The sequence below is a fragment of the Clupea harengus genome, chromosome 17 (assembly GCF_900700415.2).
Source record: "Clupea harengus chromosome 17, Ch_v2.0.2, whole genome shotgun sequence".
Taxonomy (NCBI): Eukaryota; Metazoa; Chordata; class Actinopteri; order Clupeiformes; family Clupeidae; genus Clupea; species Clupea harengus.
The window spans coordinates 24,588,188-24,615,687 of record NC_045168.1 but is presented as its reverse complement, the minus strand read 5'-3'; the positions used below and the strand labels follow the sequence as shown (position 1 = coordinate 24,615,687).

The following is a 27,500-nucleotide window of genomic DNA, read 5'->3' as shown; positions in this document are numbered from 1 at the left end:
GGCACGCAGAGACAAAAGCCCACTAGCTGTTAGCGTCTCCCTCGGTCTTTTCTCTCTGTCTGTCTGTCTGTCTCTTCACACTGCCCTCTCTGTCCTATTCATCTCCATCTAATTCTCTTCTCTCTTTCAGCTTTCTTCTGGAGGTTTTCTCCATAGCATTGAGAAACATTTCCGAGGCTCATTTCTATTCCCCTCCTTCATCTCTATCAGTCTCTGTCTCACTCTCTCTCTCTGTGGGGGATTGTCTTGGGGAAATGCTGCTCTAATATATTAGCCGTTTGCTTTAAAGAGCATCGCTGGCCTCATTAAAAAGCTGCCCCTCGCTGAGGGCTTTTAAGTGAAAGCTGCCGTCTTATCTGGGCATGCTATTAAACTGTTCTCGCTCTTCCTGTTTTTCTCCCTCTTCTTCTCCTCTTTCTGTGTTGACATTCTCCCGATGTCTTTGTGCTTCTGTTGTTTTCCATCACAGTGAAACCATGTTAAGTTATGAGTGATGCTTTCTTTATAGTAGGACATCCTGCGTATGCAGCCTGTAACATGTAGTCTTCTTCCGTACCTCTTCCCGTGTTCTCTTTCTTCTTTGTTCAGTCTCTGTTGTTGGTGGCGTACCTTTCAGCACATCAGTCTTACATGTTCTCTACCATAGACCTCTGCTGCCCCCTATTGGGCCCTGTCATTTTTTCAGGTCTGAGAAATAAGGCATGGGATATTCTAGGTGCTTGTTGCATGTATGCTGTAGCTGTACATGTAAGTCATGACAAAGTAGCACGGTATTGTAGCGAAATTGAAATAAATGGTTGCTGAAACTCTCTGTTTTTGTTTGTGTTCCAGGTTTTACATGGTTTGCCTGTGACTTTGGCTTCCATGAGCCGTCCTTCTGTCGTTGGAGTTTAGAAGACAACGGATTCCGGTGGCAGATCCAAACCAGCGGAACACCCACCCTCAACACAGGACCTAATATGGACCACAAAGGTGATGCAGAGAAAGAGAGAAATCAAATAAGAAACAAATACACACTTACAATCATTTACACTAAACCCTTTAGTGACCAAAGGAAATGAAGCTCACAACTACAGTATAATATGACTTGCCTGAGTATAACTGCCATCCCTTTATCCTACATGTCCAATCTAAAATGGCTCCATTCTTTTCCAACTCCTCAGGTGGCTCAGGGAACTTCATCCTCCTGTCGCCGGGGGTCCATGAGACTGAGATGGCCCGCATCGTGAGCCCCGAGGTGGGGGCGCAGGAGTCCGACCTGTGCCTGTCCTTCTGGTACCACATGGTGGGCTCACACATCGGCACGCTGCACATCAAGCAACGCAAGGAGGGGGCCAAGGGCCCGGCCGACATCCTGCTCTGGACCGTCAGTGGTCACCAGGGCAACCGCTGGAGGGAGGGTCGTGTGTTGGTGCCCCACTCCAGTAAAGCGTACCAGGTACAGTTTCTCAAAGCTGACTCCTTTAGTCTACAAGACCTAAATGTCAAACCTTCATTCCAAACCAGATGAAAGATCATGTACTAACAAGCTAAATGTAATACATTTTGTGGACAATACAACTATAGTTAACTGGACTTCCCCTGTTCCAACAGGTGGTTATTGAAGCTGCAGTTGAAAGGAAAAGCTTTGGTAACATTGCTGTGGATGACATCAAGATTCTGGACAATCTCAACATGGCTGACTGCAAAGGTGAGTGTACTATGTGCTCTGTCAAGCCTGGTGTTGTATTGCTTTTGGACAAATTACACAATGTTCTGGTGCCAGTAGCGGCTGGGCCCGCAGCAACCCATCATGGGCACCATAGTGTGCTGGCTGGCTCCTTCCCCCAGCCACCTGGCCAGACACACGCGGAGGTGGATAAATGCCCCTTACGTCTCTCCAACCTGCTGTCTGCAGTTAAATAGGAGCACTTAAGCTACTGTAGTGTGTTCCTTATAGGAAACTAGCATATTGAAACAACAATGTTTGGTTGTAGTACTGGGATCACTATTAGAAGAATCAAATATTTGTGTCTTTGAGTCAAATCCAAAGGCCCCCTTATATGAGCTAAGCCCATGCCAACCCCTCCTCACCCTGTCTGCAGATCCTGCCATCTCGACGGAACCCATGCTGCCTGAGGACGACCTGAATACAATCTGTACGTCAATTTCGAATTTCTTTCTCCCAGAAATCACTTTCCGTTCCTCTTAAAACATCAATGTCTGTTCTCAACTGTACTTTCTCTGGCTTGGTGTTTTTTTCTTCATGACTGAAAATGTTTCTTCTTCTTCTTGTTTTGTGTACCCGTACAGTCGAGGGGACCACGGACTTCCCCCGCATGGTGGAGACCAGTGAGATCGGAGGAGGCAACATGCTGAAGACTCTGGATCCAATCCTCATCACCATCATCGCCATGAGCGCCCTCGGGGTCTTCCTGGGAGCCATCTGTGGCGTGGTCCTCTACTGCGCCTGTTCTCACGGGGGCATAGCAGACAGGAACTTATCCGCTCTGGAGAACTATAACTTTGAGCTGGTGGACGGGGTAAAGCTCAAGAAGGACAAGCTCAACACACAGAACTCGTACTCAGAGGCATGAGCCTTCGACCATCCCCTGAAAAAAAGGGCCGAGCTAAAAATGGACTGCCGAGGCTCTCTCTCACTGGACGAGGACAAGGCTCTGGAAGTTTGTGGGGGAACCAATTAGAGGATGTGACTTGAGCCATGCTTTTTCTCAGGAGCTGCTGCAGTGAAAGGAACCTACCAGTAGGGGGACACTGTGTACAAAATATGAGGAAAAAAAAAACTACATCAACAAAAAAATATGTACAGATGATTGAGATTATTATTTTAATTTTATTTTATTAATTTTTATGATTAATATTATTTTGTTTGTTGTTTTTCTTTCTTTTTTTTTTTTACAATCAGATGCTGGTGTTGAGACCAATATCATGTTTTAAGTATTTATCTTTTACTCTGAGAATAAAAACTTTTATTTTTATTTTCAGAATGTTTTGTGTTGAAAACCCAAAATGAACCATGATTGATGTGAGAAAAAGGGTTCCACCATCAACACTCTTGCTGATCCTGATTTCTCTTGTAGGGAGAAAAGCGTCTATGGTTCCAACAGTGCCTTTGAGTGCATCTCGTTTAGCATTCTCTGTGAATTTCACTTCTGAAGTTTGACATCCCTTTCCTTTCAATGGTAGGAGCGTGGTCCGGTCTGCAAAAATAAGAGTACATTTTATGGAGCGTGTATGTCAAGACCAACAATATTGTACATAAGTTTTAATATATTTTAAAGCCCCCACCCACCCATCACTTTTTAAAGAAAAAAACAAAATACAAAACAAAGTAAATGGATTTTAAAAGCTGCAGTATTCCTTTTTCTTGGGTTGTGTGTTGTAAATAGAATTGTCTGGCTGTTTTGTGAAGGTGAACAGTGTGCTATAGTCTTGTTTTTTTTTTTTTTTGTTGTTTTACCAGCCCTGTGTGTATGTGGGTATGTGTGTGTGTGAGAGAGAGAGAGAGTGTGTGTGTCTGCGTCTATCCAGCTAGTCAATTCCGACACGTGAAACACACATGTAAACCACCATATCATCCAACTCCTCTACCCCAGTGTAGATTCATCAGTGAGTAGACCTAGAGAAGAAACATGTGACAGGACTCAAAAAGACGTTCCTCACACATATACGCCTAATGGCAGTAGCAGAAAGCGACACGATATTATGTAGCTAAATTAGTTCCATCTGTGATGTTTGTCTTTGAAGCAAAGTAACCCAAAGTCTCTGTCCCCTCACTTTGCGTTGTACGTCATCTCTCTATTATTCCCTCTCCTTTGATCTCTATGAATCTCTATTTGCACATCGGACATTCTTCTACATTCTCACAGTCTGTCTGTCCTCGTCACACTCTCTGTCTGATGCTCTTTATTTTGATCACCATCTCCCCTAGTGTTTTATTCAGGAGAGTTCATCCCAGTAGTCATTGCCTCTCTCAAGAGACAAAGCATCATGCATGGAATATCTATCAAGAAACCAAATAGACTTTTTTGGAAAACTACAGGACAAAAAAAAAGAATCCATTGCCTTGCAAACTGAGTGGGACAGTGACACAGTAGCCACATTTAGTCACGTTCTAATATATGTGTTGTCTTGGAAAAAGTGCTACTTTCACCATCATTGAAGCTTGAATCCTCCATGGCCCTGTGACTTGGGGGAAGGTTGTTTGGTAGGAATGGTGCTATCATCGGTTCACGGGACGCCTGGGGCTTTAGCGCTCATTATGTCACATCGCTGGCCTCCTCACAGACCCCTGCCATCTCATTGGCCATTTCATAGGCTGGGGGGGGGGGGGGGGGGGCACGGGCGTGGCCACTGGATACTGGAGCTGAGTGATGTCATTTGGGAAGCTGGCCATTGGCTGTGGAGTCTTGACCAAAGGACTGTGGCCTTACCTGGCAGAGCTCCTTCACTGCACCTTGTTGAGACTGTATCGCAACTCACTCACTCCGTTCTACACATGTACGCTGTTGGGAATCTATGTGAGGGTGAAGGGATGACTGTTGAGATGACGCAACAGGGAACAGAAGGCATCATCAGAGGAGATCATAGGATTTCTTTTGTGTTGCTACTAATATTGTGCTAAAACATAAAAAAAATCTGGGTATGAAGAAGAGTAATCTTTGGAAACCACCAAGCTGTCAATACTGACCGACAAGTCAGTAGAGGGTTTGGTTTTTCTCTCGTATTTCTAGAGGTATATGATCTGAAGAGTTGAAGATGGGGTTTCTCTGTTGCAGCTTCTTTGGTATATTTGAGCTGTGTGTGTACTGTGGCAATCCCATGCTCTGGCCGTTGGCAATGTTATGTTCTAGACTGACGGGCCATTTTGCAACATCAACACTGAAGAACAAGCTTCGAGTGGATAACTTCAGTCTGGTAACTAGAGAGGGTGGATCATTTAGCGTGAATTCAAAGCAGAAACAATGTTGCACTGATAAATATATTTAAAAAGCTGTTTGTGTTTATAGTATTCATGTTGTTTTAAAAAAAAGAACAGAAAAAATAAACAAAAAGATTCTCAGTGTTCATTCTTTTTTTCCTGTTTTATATAGTTTCAGACAATGTAATGAAATACTGAAATGTATATTGACATTTCATTTCATTTTTTGAAAAGGTATACAGATCCCCTAGAGTTAAAGTCCTACCCCTCTATGTACACAGCCTATTATTTCTTGAGTTTTAGTAATGTTATTCAAATTTTGTGCAATTTTTTTAACAAGATGAAGAGGAAAAAAAATGACTTTTATTTTCAATACTGCTTCTGTAATTTGCTGTGGTAGGAGATAACAAAACAACGAATAAAACAGCAAAGCCTTAAAATGGAAATTAATGTTTTGTATTCAAACACACACAAACATTCTGAGAAAAGGAAATCAAAGTTCTGTCTTTTATGTCCTGACGTGAAATCATGACAATGACATTCCAAAGAACCCACTCAAATAAATGTTTTCTTAAGATATGATACATGTTGATGTTTTTGTTTTTGTTGGTGGTGGTGGGGTTGTTCAGTTGCTATATCCCAGTTTGCGATATCTATCACTGAAATACTTCATCCTAACAGAAGACTAATTGTACAGTGACATTGGAACCCGTGGACATGTAGGGCCATAACGTTCTGACCAAAGGCACTTTGACATTCCTCGTTTTCTTACAACTCATAAATTCTGGATTTTCATCTGTCCCCAAATCAGTTTGGGATTTTATATTGAATGGGACTGTTAGATTGTGCACAGCCACACACTGATACAGAGCCATGGAAAGAAGGTCTTGCAGCTCTGTTGCTTGTGCCCTCACTGCCCAGTAGGGGAGCAGATGAGGAGAGATGGAGGGGACAGGAAAGGAACCCCTCTCTCTCAGTCCTCAGTGTGAACCCACACCCACACAGACAGGCACCACCCTCCCTGCTGAAGGAATGAGAACATGTACATACAGAAAGGGAGAGGAGAGTGAATGAGAAGATGTTACATACAGACAGGGAGAAGAGTGTTGCTTTAGCTAAACTCGGCTGCAATGTAATCACATCTTTGACCGATACTGAAGATGTTTCTAATCATCCATCCTTTTCTTGCATCTTCTTGTAGCAATCGCTTGTTCGTTGTAAAAGAAAGTGCTTGTTATTGTCATTTTGTTAAATTGGACTTAAAATGCTTTTGTGATGTTCATGTCTTTGTTTGCTCTATGTTCAGTTACATCGTACATATGCAAATAGTATTGTATATGCATATACGATAGCAAACAGTTGGAACATTTTGGAATGATGTGACATTGACACAAACAAAAAACACAAAAATAACATTCATTTAAAATGCTAAACTTGGGTTGACTTGGAAAAGATGTTCATTTACGTGCATTAAAAGGTTTCCTGGTTTGACCATTTTTTCATATATTTTCATCAGTACACACATTGTATTTTTTACTTCAACTCTATTGCTCACCAATTCTCAAAAAAAAAAGTTTGGAGTTTGATGTTTTAATTCCAAGACAACAGCAATTGTAAAAACGAAACCTTGTAACTGTGTCTAGTGTTCAGTCAAGACTTTCATGATAGGTCTTGGAAATTCCTTGCAAACATTGAATAATACAGACAATCATATTACAATAAAAAGTGACTGTAAAGAAAATTAAGGGTTTCTGTGTGAGTTTGTGTGTTTAGCGCTGAAGTGTGATGTGCACTTGATTGCTGTGATTAATAATGGTTGTGAATTAATCACATGAATATGTCATTGTAGGAGACCATATTAAAACATGTCTATCATGATATGTTGATTGGCATAAACTTGTATGGGAGATATTTGCTTTTCTATATCAGGCAATAGAATTATACCAGCTTATTATTTTGATTGTAAAACAACAACATTGATTCTTTACGAAATGTTCACACAGAAGAAGACAGTATCCATTGGGGTCCAAGCGGACCTGGCTTGTCTTTTGATGGTGGAACAGATCAGATCATATATGGAAGGAGGGTATTGTGCATTTTATGACCATAGCATGAAACTTTATCTGTGGTAACATGTGACTGAGCAGTGTTGTTGTTGTCATGTCATTTCAGTATGGTATGGTCGTATGTGCCCTGTCTAAGCCCAGCAGTCTCCTGAGCATGAACAGAGGACAGTGCACTTGAGGGCAACCTTTTGGACTTGTGGGATGCTGTAACCTTTGTTGCAGCCACAGTGGATGTGTTTGTAGCAGCTCTGTGAGGGTTCTAGAAGAGTGGTCCACAGTGGATGTGTTTGTAGCAGCTCTGTGAGGGTTCTAGAAGAGTGGTCCACAGTGGATGTGTTTGTAGCCGCTCTGTGAGGGTTCTAGAAGAGAGGTTCACAGTGGATGTGTTTGTAGCCGCTCTGTGAGGGTTCTAGAAGAGAGGTCCACAGTGGATGTGTTTGTAGCAGCTCTGTGAGGGTTCTAGAAGAGAGGTTCACAGTGGATGTGTTTGTAGCCGCTCTGTGAGGGTTCTAGAAGAGTGGTTCACAGTGGATGTGTTTGTAGCCGCTCTGTGAGGGTTCTAGAAGAGTGATTCACACAGTTGATGTGTTTGTAGCAGCTCTGTGAGGGTTCTAGAAGAGTGGTCCACAGTGGATGTGTTTGTAGCAGCTCTGTAAGGGTTCTAGAAGAGTGGTCCACAGTGGATGTGTTTGTAGCAGCTCTGTGAGGGTTCTAGAAGAGTGGTCCACAGTGGATGTGTTTGTAGCAGCTCTGTAAGGGTTCTAGAAGAGATGTCCACACAGTTGATGTGTTTGTAGCCGCTCTGTGAGGGTTCTAGAAGAGTGGTCCACAGTGGCTGTGTTTGTAGCAGCTCTGTAAGGGTTCTAGAAGAGTGGTCCACAGTGGATGTGTTTGTAGCAGCTCTGTGAGGGTTCTAGAAGAGTGGTCCACAGTGGATGTGTTTGTAGCAGCTCTGTGAGGGTTCTAGAAGAGTGGTCCACAGTGGATGTGTTTGTAGCAGCTCTGTGAGGGTTCTAGAAGAGTGGTCCACAGTGGATGTGTTTGTAGCAGCTCTGTGAGGGTTCTAGAAGAGTGGTCCACAGTGGATGTGTTTGTAGCAGCTCTGTGAGGGTTCTAGAAGAGAGGTCCACACAGTGGATGTGTTTGTAGCAGCTCTGTGAGGGTTCTAGAAGAGTGGTTCACAGTGGATGTGTTTGTAGCAGCTCTGTAAGGGTTCTAGAAGAGTGGTCCACAGTGGATGTGTTTGTAGCAGCTCTGTGAGGGTTCTAGAAGAGTGGTCCACAGTGGATGTGTTTGTAGCAGCTCTGTGAGGGTTCTAGAAGAGTGGTCCACAGTGGATGTGTTTGTAGCAGCTCTGTGAGGGTTCTAGAAGAGTGGTCCACAGTGGCTGCCAGCCCATTGTTTCCATCACCCAGACCAAATCAGAAGGATTTGGCAGCTCAGGGTCAGGCAGTAACGCTTTGCTCCAGACAACGGCCTGATAGGTGGGCTGATGGGTGGGCTGATAAGTGGCCTGATAGGTAGCCTGCCTAATATGCTGCTCTAGACATTGGCCTGATAGGTGGCCTGATAGGTGGCCTGCCTAATATGCTGCTCTAGTTCAGCCTAGTGCATTGCCTGCATAGCCCTGGAAGCATCTGGACCACAGCTGCATTATCAAGGAACACAGCATCAGCCACAGGAGCAGGTTGAGAATCAGTGCCATCAGTCATTATGCAGTGTAAGAGGTCTGCTTTTGTATTCAATCGCATCTTCCCTCCCTGAGACAAAGAATGGTGGTGCTGCCTGTTTTTGTGGCTGAAACATGGATCCAGATTACAGACATGAGGTCTCAGATGACAAGGTTAGGGTGAATTAGGGTGTGAGACAGGCCTGGATCCAGCTCTACAGGAAATGTTAGAAGGCAACAGGAAAGTGACAGAAGTGCCAATGATATGATGATATTACACGGATCGGATGCAGCTTCCAAGGTGGGCTTCCAAGGTTATCCATGTTTCTGCTCTGTGCCTGTGGTCTAGGACTAGGCAAGGTAGATCTAAAGGTAGCTTACAGTCATTTGTACGCTAAAATATTACATATGAAAATATGTTTTTATGCTAAAAAACACTTAAATGGATTAAAAATGCATGCGTTTGTTCATGCCCTCCTTCTTGCTTGATCACATGACCAATAGTTTCCCTCTGTGCAGAGAGAGCTCCAGCGGGTGTTGTGTGGGAAGCAGTGTAGCCCCAGTAGAATAGGGGAACATTGATGGGGGAGTCTGGAACGCAGAAGATGGTGGATCTGCACTGGAAGTCCTGCCCTGTATCATAAAGAGCCAATCAGATTGCTGGAAAAGGCATAACAGATGTTTCGCCTCACCAGAATGTTCTGTTTATTTCCACCGTTACTATAGCAATAGGTGTGAAGCATGAAGCGATGCGAAGGAAAATCAACCTGAAAACTAAAGTCTTTTTTCAGCGACTATTAAAATATATAAACAGACAAAAATATGATGTCCACTTTTCCTTGATCTCAATGGTAAACGTTATGAGGTCAAGGAAACTCAGGACTTTGGAAAAGACAACTGCGGTGCTAAGAGAATCCAACCGTAGGCGGCGTCAGGGATGGATTAACGAACGGGCCTACCGGGTCCAGGCCCAGGGGCCCATGAGCTCAAGGGGCCCCTAAGCCAGAGCCTCTGCGTGAAGTCGCTGTTATGTATCTCTTATTTGTGGTTGAAAAAGGTGTATTTTGTTCATTTGCTAATGGCTTTAATTGAGTGTACCTGTGCTGTGTTAGAAAATGTGCATGTGCACCAGGGACGTAACTATAGACAATGCAGCCAGCGAGGAAGGTTGGTATGCAAAGCAGACCCTTGCTTTCTATTTTTTTTTTGAACATATGGATGTCAAAGTGTCGCTAGTTTAATGCGACAGTGATCAAGGATGACTTTTTATGGACTATCTAGGATACCTTATGCTATATATTCCCTCAAAATGGCAAACCTGTCTCTGTCATGGTTTCCATAATTTTTAGGGGGAAATTGTCAGTAGCAATCTATAACACAATTATATGCTTATCGTACATACATTATAGAAACTATTAAAAAGCCGATTCAATTAAATTAATAATTTCTTATTTAATTTGTTATTTTTGTCATATACAGATATGCAATGATGATTGCTGGGTAATATGTATCTTGTTCGCCAATGTCAAGTCTCTATTTGATCATGTGACGAGACGATACAATATAGATAGTTTAGGCGCAGAATCTGAACGTCAAGACCTACAAGCTGACTGAGCACAGCCAGAGGCACAGTACACTTGCCGAACGACGCCTTTCAAACATAAAAGTGGTGATGCATGATTTGCTCTTTCAATGGACAGGATAGCCAGCCCATTCAGCCTCTCCTGTCCCATGCTGCTCAGGTAGGTCTTAATCAGTTTCAATTTGGAAAAGAATCACTCGGCTGTTGCCCTGTCACATGTAATGTCAGAAACAATAGCAGGGCAGTGCACCGAAGGTGGATGTTACGGAGTAAACTTTGACCTGTTTACTTTCCCAATACAATAGCCAAAGTATCGAATTCGACCGTTAAATCCAACACATTGTTGGTAAAATATATATATACGCCTAATGGTGTTTGTGTGTGTGTGCGTGTTTTGCGAGTGCACAATTTTTTTTTTCGCGAATGGGGGTGGGGGGTGGGGGGGGCCTTTAACATGTCCAGGCCCAGGGGCCCATGGTTTCTTAATCCGTCCATGAATGCCTCCATATATTTAGTTTATAGTCTCACAGAATCATACTATGCCTCCAAATATTTAGTTTATAGTCTCACAGTATCACACTATGCCTCCAAATATTTAGTTTGTATGTGTACCATCCTCTTCTCCCTCTCTCTTGCTTCAACGTGATTTGCAAATCTGATTGCAAATGCATTATTTTCCCAAAGAAATACTTTGTTTCATAAAATGATTGAAATATATTATTAGCATGTGTACTGTACACAATATATTAAGTCCACAGTCTTGTCTGACCTGATGGAGCTTTAGCAGCCTTCTGCACATGTCATTCTGTTTCTTTTCCTTCCGCTCCGTCTCCTTTGCAAATGCCAGAGTGTGGACGATTAATTATTAAACATTGAACAATTGCTTTTCTAAATCCATGAATGAGCTGTTACTTTTCTATGGAGTTACCAAAAGGCTTTTACAATCATTATCTAGGAATGATTTATTTTGCAATGCCTCAAAATAGTGACAGATTACGACCACCAAGACTCTCAGTCCTCATTCTCATGAGATGCCCTGGACATCAACATCATGTCACTGAGGTGGCTGGTTTATTCTCTCTTGTAGGTATGTTTCATACCTTTCAGCACCTACATTGTAACATTCACAGGTACACACTGGTATTGTGTATGCAGTCAATAAAATCTGAGATACCTTCAAGAGGATGAGAAAGTTGCGGCTGATCTGTGTAGGATCCTGACTACCACTAGATGGCAGTGTGTATCCATTTTACTTGCACTGACGCTACATTTCTGTTATACCGCAACAAACGGCATCTTCAATCTTTGTTTAGTGGATTCAGTTAGTTTTAGACGTAAGAGTTTCAGTATAGGCAAGTGTAAGGAAATTGAAATGTTCAACATGTACCATGTAATATATGCATTTAAAATCAGGGCTGGGTTATGGTCAAGACAGCCCCCCCACCATAACAGCAGTGTAGATGCAGACTATATTAAATCAAGATGTAGGCTACATTCAATCATATTTGTCACCTTTTAGTTTTTTTTCCTAAAAATGTGAAGGTAATGTGTCTGGAGTGGTGTTTGGTGAAAACAGTAGGATAGTCACAAACATAATGTATGATAAGCGATTGCCTTCCGATTTCGAATCCAAGACTTACACAGTCAGTGAGTCACTGATGATTGCATGTATATTCTGAGCAGTGGGGAAAGTATATTATAGTACATACTTCAATAAGCTTTTCAAAGGACACTTCTAAGACTTTGTGTTCCAATCTATCAAGATAGATAGATTATTTCCTCCTGGCGGGCGGTCCCCATGGGAAAGTTTAAAAAATAAAATGCATCAATCTGGTGCACCCTGAAGAGAAATTGGAAGGACTTATTTTGATTTTAGCATTAACTTTACTGAAAGTTTTCTTTATTAATCTGGAATTTTAGCTAACAATCTCTAGTAAATAAAAAAAAAGTAATAAGCCAATTAAAAAACTCTTCTAAGTTGGATTTGAAATTTGTAAGATTTTTCTAAACATTCCACCTAGGCTATTGTTGCAAACATGCCTTACACCAAAGCAGCCTTATATGTGTTCATCACTATCATTGGAAAATGAAAATGTAGTGTCATGTGTATGTGTCAGTGTTAATAAATGGCATGGACCACAGCAAGAGCCAGTAACATGCCGTTAGGGTGACCAGGTGTCCTGCATTGTGTTGTATTGCACTGCATTTGGACTCTTGGTCCCACATCACGCACATTGAGATAATGCCCCATATTTTCATTGGTTATTTGGATTGTAACTGTCATACATAAGAACACATGGATGTGTTTATTTACCCGCCTGGCACATGAGCCACTTATTCTCCTCTCTTTAGTAGCGCTACGTCTAACTAGTCCTGTTTGAGTGCTGTGGTAACAGTGATTTCAGGTAGTAGAGAAGTCGTTCAGAAATCGGAAGATTGCTAGTTGGATCTCGACTTCTGTCTTCTGTCACTATATGCGCATGCTCCATGACGTCTTTACAGCAGATTCAACCACTCCGCTCCAGCGTTTCCGTGTAAACTCAAATTTTTCTTGACACGGCTCTGTGTGAACACGATAAAAAAAGGTACCGGATCCGAAAATGTTTCCGGATTCCGGCAATCCAGGCTCCGTGTAAACGTGGCTTAAGGCCCCTGTCAGTCCAAGGCCCTGCTGGCCTGTTCCATAATCCAGCCTTGTTTAAAATGGATTTGATATTTAGAAAATATGCTTATGGATAAGAACATCACATGGATGTGATTTGTATTAGGAGAGGTTGGTGGACACAGGGACCTGCCTGTAACCCGGGGTGCTGCTGGGTTTATAGGCTGTTTACACACCACCTACTTCGGCTTTTCTGCTTAAAGTCTCATTATGTGAGAATTGGTATGTTTCGCTATTGAGCTCCCCCCTAAAGAGTGTACTCACTCTTTTTTTTCTCAAAATGTGTTTATTGGTTTTTCTTTTTTTCCCCTTCCTTTCAAGGAAGAACAAGTTACAAATACAGTAAACATAAGAAACAAGCTACCTGACAAAAAAATAAAATAAATAAAAAATAAAATAATAATAATAATAATAATGATACAAATAAAATAAATTATATAAAATGACACACTCAAAACCAGATGGCACGTTCATTGGTACATTGGCAAGGGGTATTTAGACAGTGGGGTGTACTCACTCTTACACCACTGTCATAAATACAATGCTTGAGACCCCTAATGGACAGTGGTACACGTGTATCTGTTGACAAGCTGAAGGATATGGGGTGATTCTCAAAGTCCAAAAGGCTTCCCTGGTAGGACGGATGCATGGGTGCAGCATGTTGACGCTGTTATTTCAGGGTAAAGTTGTTACATAATGATGCTTTAACTTCAGGGATGTCACCAGTCCATAGCTTAGATCACCCAGATGACAGTAGATGTTTTCAGCAATTCATTATTTTAGGTAATGCGTCACCAATTTTACAAGGTTTACCAATGGTGGATCACAAGTGTTCTCACAACAACCAAGTGGTTAACTTAATGGTGCATTCACGAGCAACTGGGAAGTGGGAAAGTTCCAACCTCAGAGTAGGAGAATACAACTGAATGCCGGTCAAAATCAGAATATCCCACTAGGAAAGTGGAAGGCTTTTTTTGACAGCTCAGAGAAATAGGTAGGATAGCACTCTGGCGTCCCACATGCTGGTCGCGGTAAGCGACATTGTAGTCTATCCTTTTTCTGCTGCAACATATTGGTAGCAAAATGCTTATTTTTACCAGAGAAAATAACAGTTAGTTACAGAAGACCGACTGTTAACTACATTTTAACTCAACAAACGGTTTGCCTAGTTTTTTCTACTGGCGTTGTTTCGCTCACACCCTATTTTTGCTGATTTTGCGAAATCCCATTCATTTTCCACATGGATTCTTTCTTTGGGATCAGGAAGTGTGAAAATACTAACGCTAAAAACTACAAACTTCCGTCGACTTCCATACCTCACGACAGGCTCACATGTTGATGACGTTTACATATCTGACAGTAAAAGAAAAAGGCCCAACCCTCTCTAGTTTTGTCATCAGTGAAGCTTCTTAAGATGGCTCCGTTACCATACGTGAGAGTCGCGCTCCTGGTGGGCTTTTCTGTACTTTTAACCCTTGTGTTGGGCTTTGGTCTACCAGCAGCACTCAACTTTCTAGCGAGGTGCTGTGGTTTTTCTGACGCCAGCGTGACCGAATGTGTTGTAGTAGTGTATTTATTATTCATTTTGTATGTGGCAGTTCCTCGATTACCAAGGGGTACGGTTAAGGTAAGCTGGTTAGTTTAGGTTGAGGTAGCTACCTGTTGCGGAACCTGATGTCTATGTTGGTGTAGTGTTTACTTGTCTACCTTAGATCACCGTACTGAGTGGTGTGATTACAGGTTGATTATATCCGAAAGCTACGAACGTGTCTAGCAGACTTTTTACATTTGTAGCGAGCTTCATTGTAACACACGAAATAAGGTGGTATGAAAGCTGTGGGTGTGGGTGAAAATAATACTAATAGCATATTGTATTATTATAACAATCTTCTACCATAAATACACTGAAACAGTTCTTAGGAATATTGCACGCTTTCGAAAGGAAATACCAGGGCAGCCGTTAAAGATGTTAAGTAACATTTCATCATGTCTGCTTTCCCCCTCCTTCTCAGATTGAGAGCAAAGCCGTTTTCATTACCGGCTGCGACAGCGGATTTGGTCATGCGTTGGCGAAACACCTTCACAAAAAAGGATTCATTGTGTTTGCAGGATGCTTGTTAAAGGTATAAAACTGACACACTTAAGGGGTGCTTAATGTGGTTCATCTGACTGAACCCAGGAACATTAATCTACACTGTCACTATATTTCTAAGGTTAGCTGTTCAGTAGATTATAGACTAATACATTACTACCATACTAAGTAATAATCCCTGCTATTTGTGGCCTATGTTAGATATTATTCACTGATGTATGTTGTGTCTGTTTTGCTTTTCCCTTGGATTGGTTCTGCAGGAGAAGGATGGGGACGGGGCAAAGGAGCTGCAGGAGATGCACTCCGAGCGGATGAAGGTGCTACAGCTGGATGTATGCAGTGATGAACAGGTGGCCAACGCTGTAGAGTTTGTGAAGGCCAATCTGGAGGATTCAGAGAAAGGTACACTCTGGCATGTCTGGCAAAAAGATAGGCCATTCTATGGAGGATTGGTCTTAGCTGATGGTGTCCAGATCAAGCGTTTACAAATCACTGCTGTTTCGGATCAGGCGAAATGTTAGTAAAATATTGCTATTTTTTCTATTCTCAATCCACACAATGGTTTAGGTCAGTCGTAACATTCCTCGTTTAGCAGATGGTAGTCGTAGATATGAGACGAGTTCATACAGGACTGAATACTCTCATCATCCTGATTCTGCCCTGTGCAGGTCTATGGGCCCTGGTGAACAATGCCGGTGTTTCCACCTTCGGCGAGGTGGAGTTCACTTCCATGGAGAACTACAAGCAGGTGTCGGAGGTCAATCTGTGGGGTACCGTCAGGACCACCAAGGCCCTGCTGCCACTCATCCGAAGGGCTAAAGGTGAGGAAGGCACAACTATTATTTAGGAATCCTATTTTCAGTTACAGCTGAAATGTGGATACAGTTGACATTGCTCTGCTTCTTCTTAGCTCATTCAACAATCTTGACAATCTTGTAATCCAAAGACCTGTAAATCTATATGAAAAGTGTTGGGTTTTAAAATGACTATGCATCCCCACTTGTAGCTTGGTCAATCGTTCACCACTGTGCAAAAGAATGCTGGGGAGATTTGTTAAAGAACTGGACTTTAACCTTTGCTTTCTAGCTAACTAGCATATAATATATTATTCACACGCTCACATGCATCCACAGCTTTGCTTTTAAAAGTTCCACTATATCTCTTTCACTAGATTGAGAGGATGGTGAATTGCCAGTTCATATTTTATTTATTTTAAAAGTGCATTCCAGTAACCGAGGGAATAATGGCAGAATAAATGGCACAGTTATGCAAGCTTTCAACCTGTGACCATGATCAAGCGAGATCAGTGTTTGAAAATGAGTGTGTTTGTCCTTTCCCAGGGCGCGTGGTCAACCTGGCCAGCATGTACGGCCGCATGGGCAACGCACTGCGCTCGTCCTACTGCGTCTCCAAGTACGGCGTGGAAGTCTTCACTGACTGCCTACGCTACGAGATGAAGCCCTGGGGGGTCAAAGTGGCATTAGTAGAGCCGGGGAACTTTGTGGCAGCCACCGGCATACTTTCACGCGAACTAGTGGCTGCCACTGCGGACAAACTGTGGCGAGAGGCGCCCCCTGTGGTCCAGGAGGACTATGGCAAGGCCCACTTTGATCAGCTTGTGGCCCTGATGCGCTCCTACTGCGGCAGTGGCCAGAAGGATGTGGCCCCTGTCCTCGAGGACATCACCGACGCCATCGTGTCCCAGCGGCCTTTCACACGGTACAACCCCATGGAGCCTCACTGGTGGATCCGTATGCAGGTCATGACCCACCTGCCTGCCGCCATCTCTGACAGACTGTACTTCTGAGGGTCAGGAACCCCCCCACCTGCCTGCCGCCATCTCTGACAGACTGTACTTCTGAGGGTCATGAACCCACCTGCCTGCCGCCATCTCTGACAGACTGTACTTCTGAGGGCCAGGAACCCACCTGCCTGCCGCCATCTCTGACAGACTGTACTTCTGAGGGTCAGGAACCCACCTGCCTGCCGCCATCTCTGACAGACTGTACTTCTGAGGGTCAGGAACCCCGTTACATTTACATTTAGTCATTTAGCAGACGCTTTTATCCAAAGCGACTTACATATGTGCGACTTACAATGTATACACATTTTACATTTACACTGATGGCACACTGCACATCAGGAGCAATTAGGGGTTCAGTGTCTTGCTCAAGGACGCTTCGACAGGGAATCGAACTAGCTACCTTCTGATTACTAAACGACTTCTTTACCTCCTGTACCACTGCCGCCCCACAGTTAGCCCCAAACATCACATTGCTAGTCACGCCTGATCTACTGTATGTCATGGTACAGAGATGCTGCAAATGAACCCAGACCAATGTTCTGCTTTTGAGTCTCTTAGCATTCCTGATGCCATATATGCCATAAGACATGGCCAGCAGTCCCCATCTGGCTAATATGATAATGTGAAGTGTGTATGGAGAAAGTGACATTTCTGAAAAGAATGTATTTTTTTTAGTGCTCACAAGAAAAGATATATTTAGTATTCAGTGTTTCAATAATGACTGACTATTTCAGTACACATGAGTACTGCAGATGAAATGTGTATTTTGCAAGTAGGTAGATACTCCGCTAAATCTTTTTAATGACATTTCTGAGCTAGAACTGATTGCTCTGATCAAAATTGCACTAGTCTTAGGGGGACACCAAAATTGTTGTTTGATAGTGGCCTCGATTGTTCTTATACTGTTTGCACTCGTTGAGTTATACTGTCATCATCTATTCCTTTAGCAGAATTTAATGAGATTATTTTGTATACGAGTAGTAAAACAGTATTACATTGCCAAATTTGTATCATGTTACTGTTACAAAAGACTTTTATCGAGATGTTCCGAGAGCTGGATCTATGTGGAAGTCATTAATAACCCAAAGGCAGTAGCTGTCTAAAGCAGAAAGGCACATTGTGTGGGGGGGTGGGGGGGGGGGGCTGGAGCCCCAGCCAGTGGAGAGACAGACAGACACAGGCACTGTTGTGGGCATATTGCACTGCAGGGGGTCCCCTTTTGGAAAGGGACCAAAATGTGGTTATTAAATAGGAAACCCCCTTATAGTTCTGTCCATCTCTCATTTGGAGTATATGAAAAACGGAAACTACTGAATAATCTGTTCCAACTACACTGGATTTCTGGAAATCGAGCAAGTCAATATATTTTTAAAAGAAATGTACAACCTCTTAATGATTTGACGAGTGAAGCGGATCACTTGCCAACCTACTTTTTCAGATAGTTCTTTTGGTAACCACTTGGGGGCAAAATGGTTCCATACTTTATTCCGTTTGTGGCATACGTAGATGAAATACAATCAGTAACAATCAGTGGAATTCTGAGCTCAATGAGTCATCTTTGAAGACATCTTTACAATTTTGTAATTGTAAACACGTCACAGTCTATATATGTATTGATTGGTTGGCATTCATAATATATATTTGTAAGATCATCATATGTGTGACTCCAGTGTGCGCTTCACAAGAATCCTGACTGCCTTTTGAAATGATGTGATTTTGCATAATCAGTGTTAGACTTAATGTAAAGTTATCTGAATTTGTCTTAGTTATATCTGAATACAATAACAGTACTGACATCTTGACTCTTTTTTCCCCCATGAGGTTTGATGTTCATATTGCATAATCTGTAATATTCCTGACAGCACAACTCGCAGATTAAAGTTGGAAAAATGGAGTTCTCAGAATTCAAAACAGACTATATATTTTGCCATTACTAATATTGACTATATTTGCCAATGCTAATATCTGACCACCGAGGCTGTTAAAGACATGAATCATAAATCCATACTGAATGAGAGTTTTGTATTCAAGTGATTCAAGCCTGGTCCTCTGGTGTGACTTCTCTAAAAGTGTGGTATTCAAGTCAGTGTCATACATAATGCAGTAGCCAAAAGTGTCACCTTCTCAAAAGACATCATGGTTTGGTGCTTAGCACTCTACTCTTATGAAATCAACTCTTCAAAAAGAGACCATGACCACAAGGACACAAGTTATCGGGCACCCTGTCAGTGTCAGAAATCAGTCAGTGCCGGGACTCGGCCGTAAAATTAATCCTGGGGCGGAAGTTTTCCCACTGCGGGTTTCTGCCCATTTGAATCCAACGCAGAAACATTGGCTCATCACGCACATGCAAAGCAGCAGTCCAGATCACGCCGAGATGGAGGTCTGCTACACGAGAGAGATGGAGGTCTGCTACACGAGAGAGAGATGGGAGATGGAGGTCTGCTACACGAGAGAGATGGAGGTCTGCTACACGAGAGAGAGATGGGAGATGGAGGTCTGCTACACGAGAGAGATGGGAGATGGAGGTCTGCTACACGAGAGAGATGGGAGATGGAGGTCTGCTACACGAGAGAGATGGGAGATGGAGGTCTGCTACACATAAGAGAGATGGAGGTCTGCTACGCATGAGAGAGAGATGAGAGATGGAGGTCTGCTACTCATGAGAGATGAGAGATGGAGGTCTGCTACACACGAGAGAGAGATGGGAGATGGAGGTCTGCTACACGAGAGAGAGATGGGAGATGGAGGTCTGCTACATGAGAGAGATGGGAGATGGAGGTCTGCTACACGAGAGAGATGGGAGATGGAGGTCTGCTACACGAGAGAGATGGAGGTCTGCTACACGAGAGAGAGATGGGAGATGGAGGTCTGCTACACGAGAGAGATGGGAGATGGAGGTCTGCTACATGAGAGAGATGGGAGATGGAGGTCTGCTACACATGAGAGAGAGATGGGAGATGGAGGTCTGCTACACGAGAGAGAGAGATGAGAGATGGAGGTCTGCTACACGAGAGAGATGGGAGATGGAGGTCTGCTACACGGGAGAGATGGAGGTCTGCTACACGAGAGAGAGATGGGAGATGGAGGTCTGCTACTCATGAGAGCTGGGAGATGGAGGGCACACCATGGAACTCTGTGTTCACATTTAATCATCACGCTCAGTTTTTAATGGAATGACATCACCGTTTTCACTTTTCCAATTCCATATTCACTAATGCGCGATGACTACAGTAATATATCAATAAGACCTTCTGTGTTGTTTATGTCAGGGGGTCTTCCAGAGAGGTTTAGAGCAGGAAAGGACTACTCACACCCAGCCGTCTTCCTTGTAAAAGCCTGCCAAACTTGTCTTCACACAGATGGTGATCATGGAGCATCTGAAATCCTAAACTCTTAAAAACATTAAGTGTAAGCAGTTCAGTCACCTAATGGAAATGGAATTACAGTTGCTGGTAAAATATAAAAACAGCTCATATATGACTTCTTTCCTCCACGAGGGACGCAGAGACACACTCTCTCCACTGTGCTGATTGATACTCCAGACTAGTACATACTCCCCAGACATACGTTCTAGATCTAGCTGCTTTTGTTTTTTCTGGTGTCGTATTTTTCCATTAGTCTCTGAATTCCCCTCCTTTCCTCAGCCAAACAGTCCACCTCTGTACAGCTGGAAAAGTCATCAGAGAGAGAGAGAGAGAGAGAGAGAGAGAGAGAGAGAGAGAGAGAGAGAGAGAGAGAGAGAGGGACAACGAGAGGAACGCAGCCCCCTTACCCCCAGAGAATACACTGAGCATAGCATCACACATCTCAGGACCCAATCCAGTGAAGCGGGGTGACCTGCCAACACTGCCAGCATCCATTTTCCTGCATAAACATCCTTGTAGGTGCCGTTTTACATATCCTATGCGAGCCACTCATCCTAGTGACTGCACTCCTCTCCGCATCCTGTGGCTTTTTCTATCAGTGCAGTGGAATAACAGGAAACAGTGACTGCAACACAATTGGGGGTCAAATTGCACCTTCTCCCGCTTCACTGTTGGAGTGTAAAGAGCAGAAAGTGATACACCACCCCCCTCCAATCAAAAGTCCTCATGATGGTCTTCAGATGAACTCCACAAATGCACCAACCTCTGATCCAGACACATTCTCAGCACAGAGCCACCCTATCCCTATCCAGCAGTACCCCTTACCTCCCACAACACAGATATCCGAGACACACAGCCAGCATCTAAACGAGTCTTTCTGTTCCAAGCAGTCACTTCATGTACCGAGTCAGTTCCTTCACATAGAACTACCTAGATTACATCAGAATAGTTTGTTGTATGCTAATAGTTTTTTTATTTTTATTGACAGTTTTACTTCATAATAACAGACCACTTTTGGTGGGACTGCAATTTTTGGAAGCGGTAAAATTAAAACAAATATTTGACTATGACCTCTCACCTTATTATAAATAATAATAATAATAATAATAATAATAATAATAAATCCTAAAATCCAAATGGTTTTATGGTTTCACAAAACAGCATTTTAAATCTGGCAAATAAATAATTTGGTCACTCACTTCAATTTCTGTTTTATTTTGTTTGCACTATTAGCAAAAGTTTCTCCAGGCATGATGTGGCAGGTGGCGTGTGAAAGAATGTCCAAAAAGTTTGCAGCTCAGCAGAATGACAGGAAAAGTACAGGAATTCTTAAGCATTTTTAAGCATTTTCTTTCAAAACTCCCAATGGCTGTTTGTGATGCTGAAAAGCTCCCTGTGGCTGTTAGTCCTGGGAAGAATGTAAGCATCACATTAAAAAAAAAAAAACAAAAACAAAACAAAAAAAACAAAACATGAAAAAGAATATATATTAACAAAATGAACTAAATGTAGATCTAGTATATGTTGACATACGTTGCGTCCTATGACCTAAACATGATTTAATACAATTGTATGTGTCCACGTCCTTAAGAGCAAGTCATAGTCCACCTTATCTCTCCTCTTCTCATTCTCTCCTCTTCGCACTCATCTTCACTTGGAATGTTCATTATTTCCCACGAGTCTGTTTTGGATGTAGTCTTTTATATGTCAGTTTATAGGCCGAGTTTGACATTTCTGGAGTGATCAGGACGCTGCGAGGGCTTTGACCAGGTAGAGTTTGTCCCCCTGTTCACTGGTGAAGATGGGCGCTTTTTTGTAGTGTTCCACCAGCTCCTCCATGGAGTTGAACTTGCGCTGGCCTATGCAGTAGAGGGTGTCCTTCAGCTGCACTTTGAAATGCTTGTTTTTGGCCGCGGCCTTTAAGGAAATGGAGAAGTCGTTGGGCTGTGTGCGAGAAAAGAAAAAAGGTGACAAATAGATTAGTTGGACAGTGATCTTTCCAAGATTCAACTTCACTTTACTGTATGACAGAGAGTGTGTACAATACGATACTTAAAGCATCATTGTTCGCCCTACTCACCGATGATTCGCTGTCGCGGATAAGGAAGTCTCCCTCAGTGCCGCGCTGGTTGAGGGCCACCTCTGCCTGGTGCCGTGTCACCTTACCGTAGTACCACAGCTTGCCGGCGAAGCGTCCGCTTGCGGAGGGCTGGACGTAGTCGCAGTCCGGGGTGGGAGGACCTACACAGGCTGCCTCGGCCAGCACCGTCACGTAGTTCTTGGGCACCAGGCCTACCTGGCCGTCTGCCTTCCGGCATTTCCACCACTCTGGGTCATTCTCGGGCTTCTCAATCACCTCCATCAGTTCTCCCTTCTCGAAGCGCAGCTCCTCCTCATTGGTCGAGCTGAAGGGATACAGCGCCTGCACCGTGTGCAGAACCCCGCGGCTGCCGTTACCGTTGGCGGCGTAGCCGCCGGGCGTGGCCCCGTGCACGGCGGCCGCCAGCTTCTCCGGTAGCGATGAGGCCGGCTCCCCCGACGCCAGCGTGGCACTGCCATCCATATCCTCCGTCACGTAGTTGGACGGGAACCAGCCGGAGCGGCCCTGGTAGCTGCCACGCCACCAGCCGTCGCTGCACTTCTCCATGACGATCACCCGCGTCCCCTTGACCAGAGACAGTTCATCCTCGCGCTCGGCTGCGTAGCTGAACTTGACGAGTGCTGGCAGGTTAAGGTCGTAAAGGCGCTCGCCGTTGTCGGCATACTGATCGGTGTCTGCGTTGGGGGCCGTGTCCCGCATGCCAGGTTTCCGTTTCGGCTTACCGATCCCTGCAGTCACAGGAAACAACACGGAAGAGTTACAGTCCAGATGTGCAGGAAAAACGGAGCCCAGATGAGGATTATGTGTGTGTGTGTGTGTGTGTGTGTGTGTGTGTGTGCGCAACACCAGGACTGCACAAAGATTTACAGTCAGACAATACAATGAATGCCTACAGTTCAAGGGGAGTACACTTCTTATTGACTAGTTCAAAAACAGAAGAATGTCAATCACATGCTCTGATTCATCCAAACACCAAACCTCTGCTCAGCAAAAAACACTGGTGCTGTCCTCTCTAAGAGCATTAGTTAAAGAGGACCTATGCTTTGAAGAACATTTCAGAGAGAATGTGACCAGAGGATGTGAGAATGTGACCAGAGGAACACCGAAGCATGTAAATCTATCCAAGTAAACCCCAAGAATAAAATAATAAAAGAACACTGAAAATGAGCACAATAGGTACATTGAGTATTTAACCTATATATATATTTGCAAGTGCCATATATATATATATATATATATATATATATATATATATATACACACACACACACACACACACACACACACACACACACACACACACATATCTAAAATCACTGAGTATTTAACCTATATCAAATCAGAGGAGAAGCTATTATGTGAATGTGTAGCATGTCCACCTAGCTCAGGGCACAGTAACCCTCTTCTGTTTGGCTGAAACCCATATGGGTCACACTCAACGGGAAGTGAAACATCCTTCTACTGGAAACAGTCGCCATCAGGGGAAGACAAAAACCACAAAACACAAAAAAATACACCTTTGCTGTGGAAAAATAATAGCTGCCAAATAATGAACTTAAGGAGGAGAGAGGGGGAATACCAGACTTTTTGAAGTGCAACTTGAAGTGTAGTTTTAGGGTATTCAGTGGATTAAACCCTCACAGATTCTGTGGTTTGGGACAGGCACAAACAGGCTGCTTGCGAGGACTTGTCCAAACACATGTTTTGGCCCAGCGCAGCTTGTCAAGCATGCACACATATACTATACACACACACACACACATATCCAGCAGTCGAAATGTTACCGTTGTCTGTGGATGGCATTCCAGCCATCCCAATCGCTCTGACATAGGCAACTGGGGCCACCGCTGTCATGGTTATGTACGTTATGCTAACCACACACACACACACACACACACACACACACACACACACACACACACACACACACACACACACACACACACACACACACACACACACACACACACACACACACACCCCAACATGGAAAGAAGAGCCCGGTGATAAGATCGCTAGTGTGGGGGGATTTGCACTGGAGGGGTAAACAGCAGTTAACACCTGTCAGTCCCACGGCACGGCTGGGCTTGGTCCTCCCACACAGCGTGCTACTTGTGAACATGGGGTTGCAAATGGCTAAGGCTCTGAGAAGACCTAGTGTAGGGAGAAACCAATGTGAAAACAACGTTCCCTGGAGAGAACTTCACCCAATCTTATAGAAGTTTGCAGCAGTCTAAGTTGATACTGTCACCCACTGCTTGACTACTACTCATCATCCTTGTGCAACATGCTCTGCTATAGTTGGGAGTGGAGTACAGTACAAACCCCATGACCTACATGACTGCACTGATGACATCGCCACAGCTGCCATCATCATCATCATCCTCCTCCGCAGGGAGAAGGCGGGTCAACAGGGATGGGTCCTCTGGCACTCTCCAGGATTCCACCCTGCTGCACTGCATTACCCTCAGGCTCTCAGGCCCTCAGGCCCTCCGCGTAGGGCTCAGCCCCGAGGATTACTCTGACCCCCGCCGTGCCATGTTGCTGTGTTTGGCAGACGGCTGGGGTGGGGAGAGATGTGTTAGAGCAGAGGAATGTCCATTTGGCAGCCAGCGTGTGCACTTAGAGAAGCCCCCTGCAATATCAGAACACGATCACTGCTCAACGTCAAAACAAACCACAAGTCCTCAACCACAAGAATACATGTGCATGAAGTCCCACCCAAACCCAAAGAGATGTGGGCCTCAGCCGAGACGGACCCAAACCCAAAGAGATGTGGGCCTCAGCCGAGACGGACCCAAACCCAAAGAGATGTGGGCCTCAGCGGAGACGGCTGAGAAACTGATGAGCTGCAGGCACAAGATGTCTCTCCGAGGGCTTTTGAGCAGAACTCCTTTCCCTTGCGCATCACTCCAAGAGAGAAAAGGGAAGACGGGAAGTCTCTTTTGACAGTAACTTTTCTTAAATCGAGATCTATACTTATACAGGGTAGTGATATGACAAAAATCCAACCTCAGTATGCAAGCAGCTCTCTACTGAAAGTTTCAACCGTTCAAACTGCAAATTTTACTTTACAATAACAACAAAAAAAATCCTACACTCTCACTACAGGTTTTTCTGATTAAGCTTTGCCCCTTATCAAGCCTTCCATCAAGCAGGAGAATTTACTTAAGTGAAGTTCCTGCTGTGTTGAAATGCCTGTTTTGCATCTCCAACCCAGCCGGTCTGTGACTGGTAGATCGGCCTCCATATTGCCCTTCTGATGGCTGATTGAAGGCTCCGAGACATTTGCAAGTGACATCAGGGGACTTGAAAACATTCCAGTGTTTCCATGTTTCCTTGTGAATCCGTCTCACACAAACAGTCCTACACTTATAGCTGAGACATGGTTAGCGAATGTACATGTGACTATTTCTGTATCTGCACAGAAGAGTTACAAAGAGCAAAAATGTCATAGGTTTAGTCGAAAGGTATAGCAACGGCTAGTCTACTCTCAAACAATGCCGGCCACAACCTTATTTTCAGAGCGCTTCTTTCAAGCATTTAGTGCTGCTAGAGTACCAGAACGGTCTACCGGCACTTCCAGATATTAACGTTGCTTATGCTAACTAACTAACTAACTAGCTAGCTAGCTAAATAACTAACTATGATTGTAGCAAACGTTCAGTACTCAGCAGATAAAAAAATATGACCTTGACAAACAAAAGATACTCATTTGGCACTAGAACACAAGCGGTCATCCTTCCAGGCTTCATAGTGTATGTTTTGGCTGTGGTTGACTTGATATGAAGAGACTCATATGACTGGGTTGACTGAGCTAGCATACATTAAAGCCCACTAAAAGACAGGTATGAATGTAAAAAAACAGACATGAAAATCTGAAAACATATCAGTCACGGCTTCCAACGCAGGGAGGAGAGACGAGAAGAGCAGGGAGCCTCCTCAACAGGCACGAGGTGACTTCATCAAGGCCCCATCATTCAAAGCTCACTTGTCTCATCATTGTCTTAAAGCCAAGTTGGATCCAAGTGTCCCTGTGTGTGTGTGTGTGTTTGCATGCGTGTGTACGTGTGTGTGTGTGTGTGTGTGTGTGTGTGTGTGTGTGTGTGTGTGTGTGTGTGTGTGTGTGTGTGTGTGTGTGTGCGTGCGCGTGTGTGTTCGCATGCGTGTGTGTGTGTGTGTGTGTGTGTGTGTGTTTGCATGCGTGTGTGTGTGTGTGTGTGTGTGTGTGTGTGTGTGCGTGCGTGTGTGCGTGCGTGCGTGCGTGTGTGTGTGTGCGTGAGCGAGAGAGTGAGATCATAACTGCAGTGGTCCTCCCCAATGATCCCCATTACCAGAATGCCTTGCAGGGCTTTGGAAACAGCTTCCAATTTGGGTGTGACAGGACAAAATGATCTTAATCTTAATGATCATTTGGAGAGACACAGAGAGATGGAACAACTTAAAGAGCCTTTTTTCTCATTCTATTGGTTCTTCACAGGTCTCTGCTGACAAACTGAACTCAACTGAACTGAAATTCTTCAAAAACAACCTCTAGGGGAGGGAAAGACTTCATCCATCATGTTTCATGCATCTCTATCCGAGCCTTTCTGTATGACATCACGCCATTTCTGTCTCTCTCTTGACAACAATGTTCAAGTAGGAGGCAGTGTTGCCTCACATGACCAGGAACATAAGAGGGTCAAAATGGACGCTTATGCTACGTCAGACCTCCACTTTACATGAATTAGTCAATGGAAAGTTAACAGAAAGCAAAATGAAAGAGTAAGAGAAACATATTTCAGGTATAGTGTGACAATTAATTAAAGGGCTGAAAAGTACTTGAATAACAGTGATAGAGATCACCACATATGAAGAAAAACTAGGCTACATTTACCTAGCTTAAATGCTAAAGAAAATAACAAAAATGCTGACTGACTCTAAAGCTAGTTGTGTACACGTATGTTGTGTGAATGGTTTCAGAAAGAGAATCCAGCTTCACTCCAAACACCATGAAGGTCTTAGATAGCTTAGACTCTGAGGACAACTAGTTTAGAGAGACATTAAGTGGACTCTCACACACACTGCATCCAAAAGCTAATGTCTCTTAGTCTAACCAAGTGCACAAACAGCTTCACCTCCATAAGAGATCACACTCTTCCTCTTCCTCTTCCTCCACACACACACACACACACACACACACACACACACACACACACACACACACACACGGCTTCAGTCCCAAGAGATCACTCT

The 27,500-nt window shown here is 43.8% G+C and overlaps 3 protein-coding genes across 6 annotated transcripts in view; 2 read left to right on the top strand and 1 right to left on the bottom strand.

Annotated features, from left to right (window-relative positions):
• nrp1a (neuropilin 1a) overlaps window positions 1-5,503 on the top strand; it is a 71,084-nt gene extending 65,581 nt beyond the window's left edge. For all 3 annotated transcript variants that reach the window (XM_031583551.2, XM_031583550.2, XM_031583552.2), the window contains 5 exons: window positions 832-972; window positions 1,164-1,438; window positions 1,594-1,690; window positions 2,085-2,138; window positions 2,293-5,503. In XM_031583551.2, coding sequence (XP_031439411.1) covers window positions 832-972; window positions 1,164-1,438; window positions 1,594-1,690; window positions 2,085-2,138; window positions 2,293-2,576 — 851 coding nt within the window. In that variant the 3' untranslated portion in view covers window positions 2,577-5,503. The remainder of the gene's footprint in view (window positions 1-831; window positions 973-1,163; window positions 1,439-1,593; window positions 1,691-2,084; window positions 2,139-2,292) is intronic.
• An 8,684-nt stretch (window positions 5,504-14,187) lies between these two features.
• On the top strand, window positions 14,188-17,037 carry bdh1 (3-hydroxybutyrate dehydrogenase, type 1). Its single transcript, XM_012824173.3, has 5 exons — window positions 14,188-14,527; window positions 14,913-15,023; window positions 15,253-15,394; window positions 15,661-15,813; window positions 16,333-17,037. Exons 1-5 carry the CDS (start codon window positions 14,315-14,317, stop codon window positions 16,797-16,799), a joined length of 1,086 nt encoding a protein of 361 aa, XP_012679627.2. The 5' UTR covers window positions 14,188-14,314; the 3' UTR covers window positions 16,800-17,037.
• A 4,322-nt stretch (window positions 17,038-21,359) lies between these two features.
• nck1b (NCK adaptor protein 1b) overlaps window positions 21,360-27,500 on the bottom strand; it is a 15,523-nt gene continuing 9,382 nt past the window's right edge. For both annotated transcript variants that reach the window (XM_031584003.1, XM_012824181.3), the window contains 2 exons: window positions 22,245-22,993; window positions 21,360-22,108 (listed from right to left, as the gene is read on the bottom strand). In XM_031584003.1, the coding sequence (XP_031439863.1) occupies window positions 21,908-22,108; window positions 22,245-22,993 (950 nt within the window). In that variant the 3' untranslated portion in view covers window positions 21,360-21,907. The remainder of the gene's footprint in view (window positions 22,109-22,244; window positions 22,994-27,500) is intronic.

Coding starts and splice junctions, on each gene's coding strand:
- bdh1 (XM_012824173.3), top strand. CDS start 14,315: ATGGCTCCGTTACCATACGTGAGAGTCGCGCTCCTGGTGGGCTTTTCT. Junction 14,528..14,912: donor TACCAAGGGGTACGGTTAAG/GTAAGCTGGTTA, acceptor CCTCCTTCTCAG/ATTGAGAGCAAAGCCGTTTT. Junction 15,024..15,252: donor TTGCAGGATGCTTGTTAAAG/GTATAAAACTGA, acceptor TTGGTTCTGCAG/GAGAAGGATGGGGACGGGGC.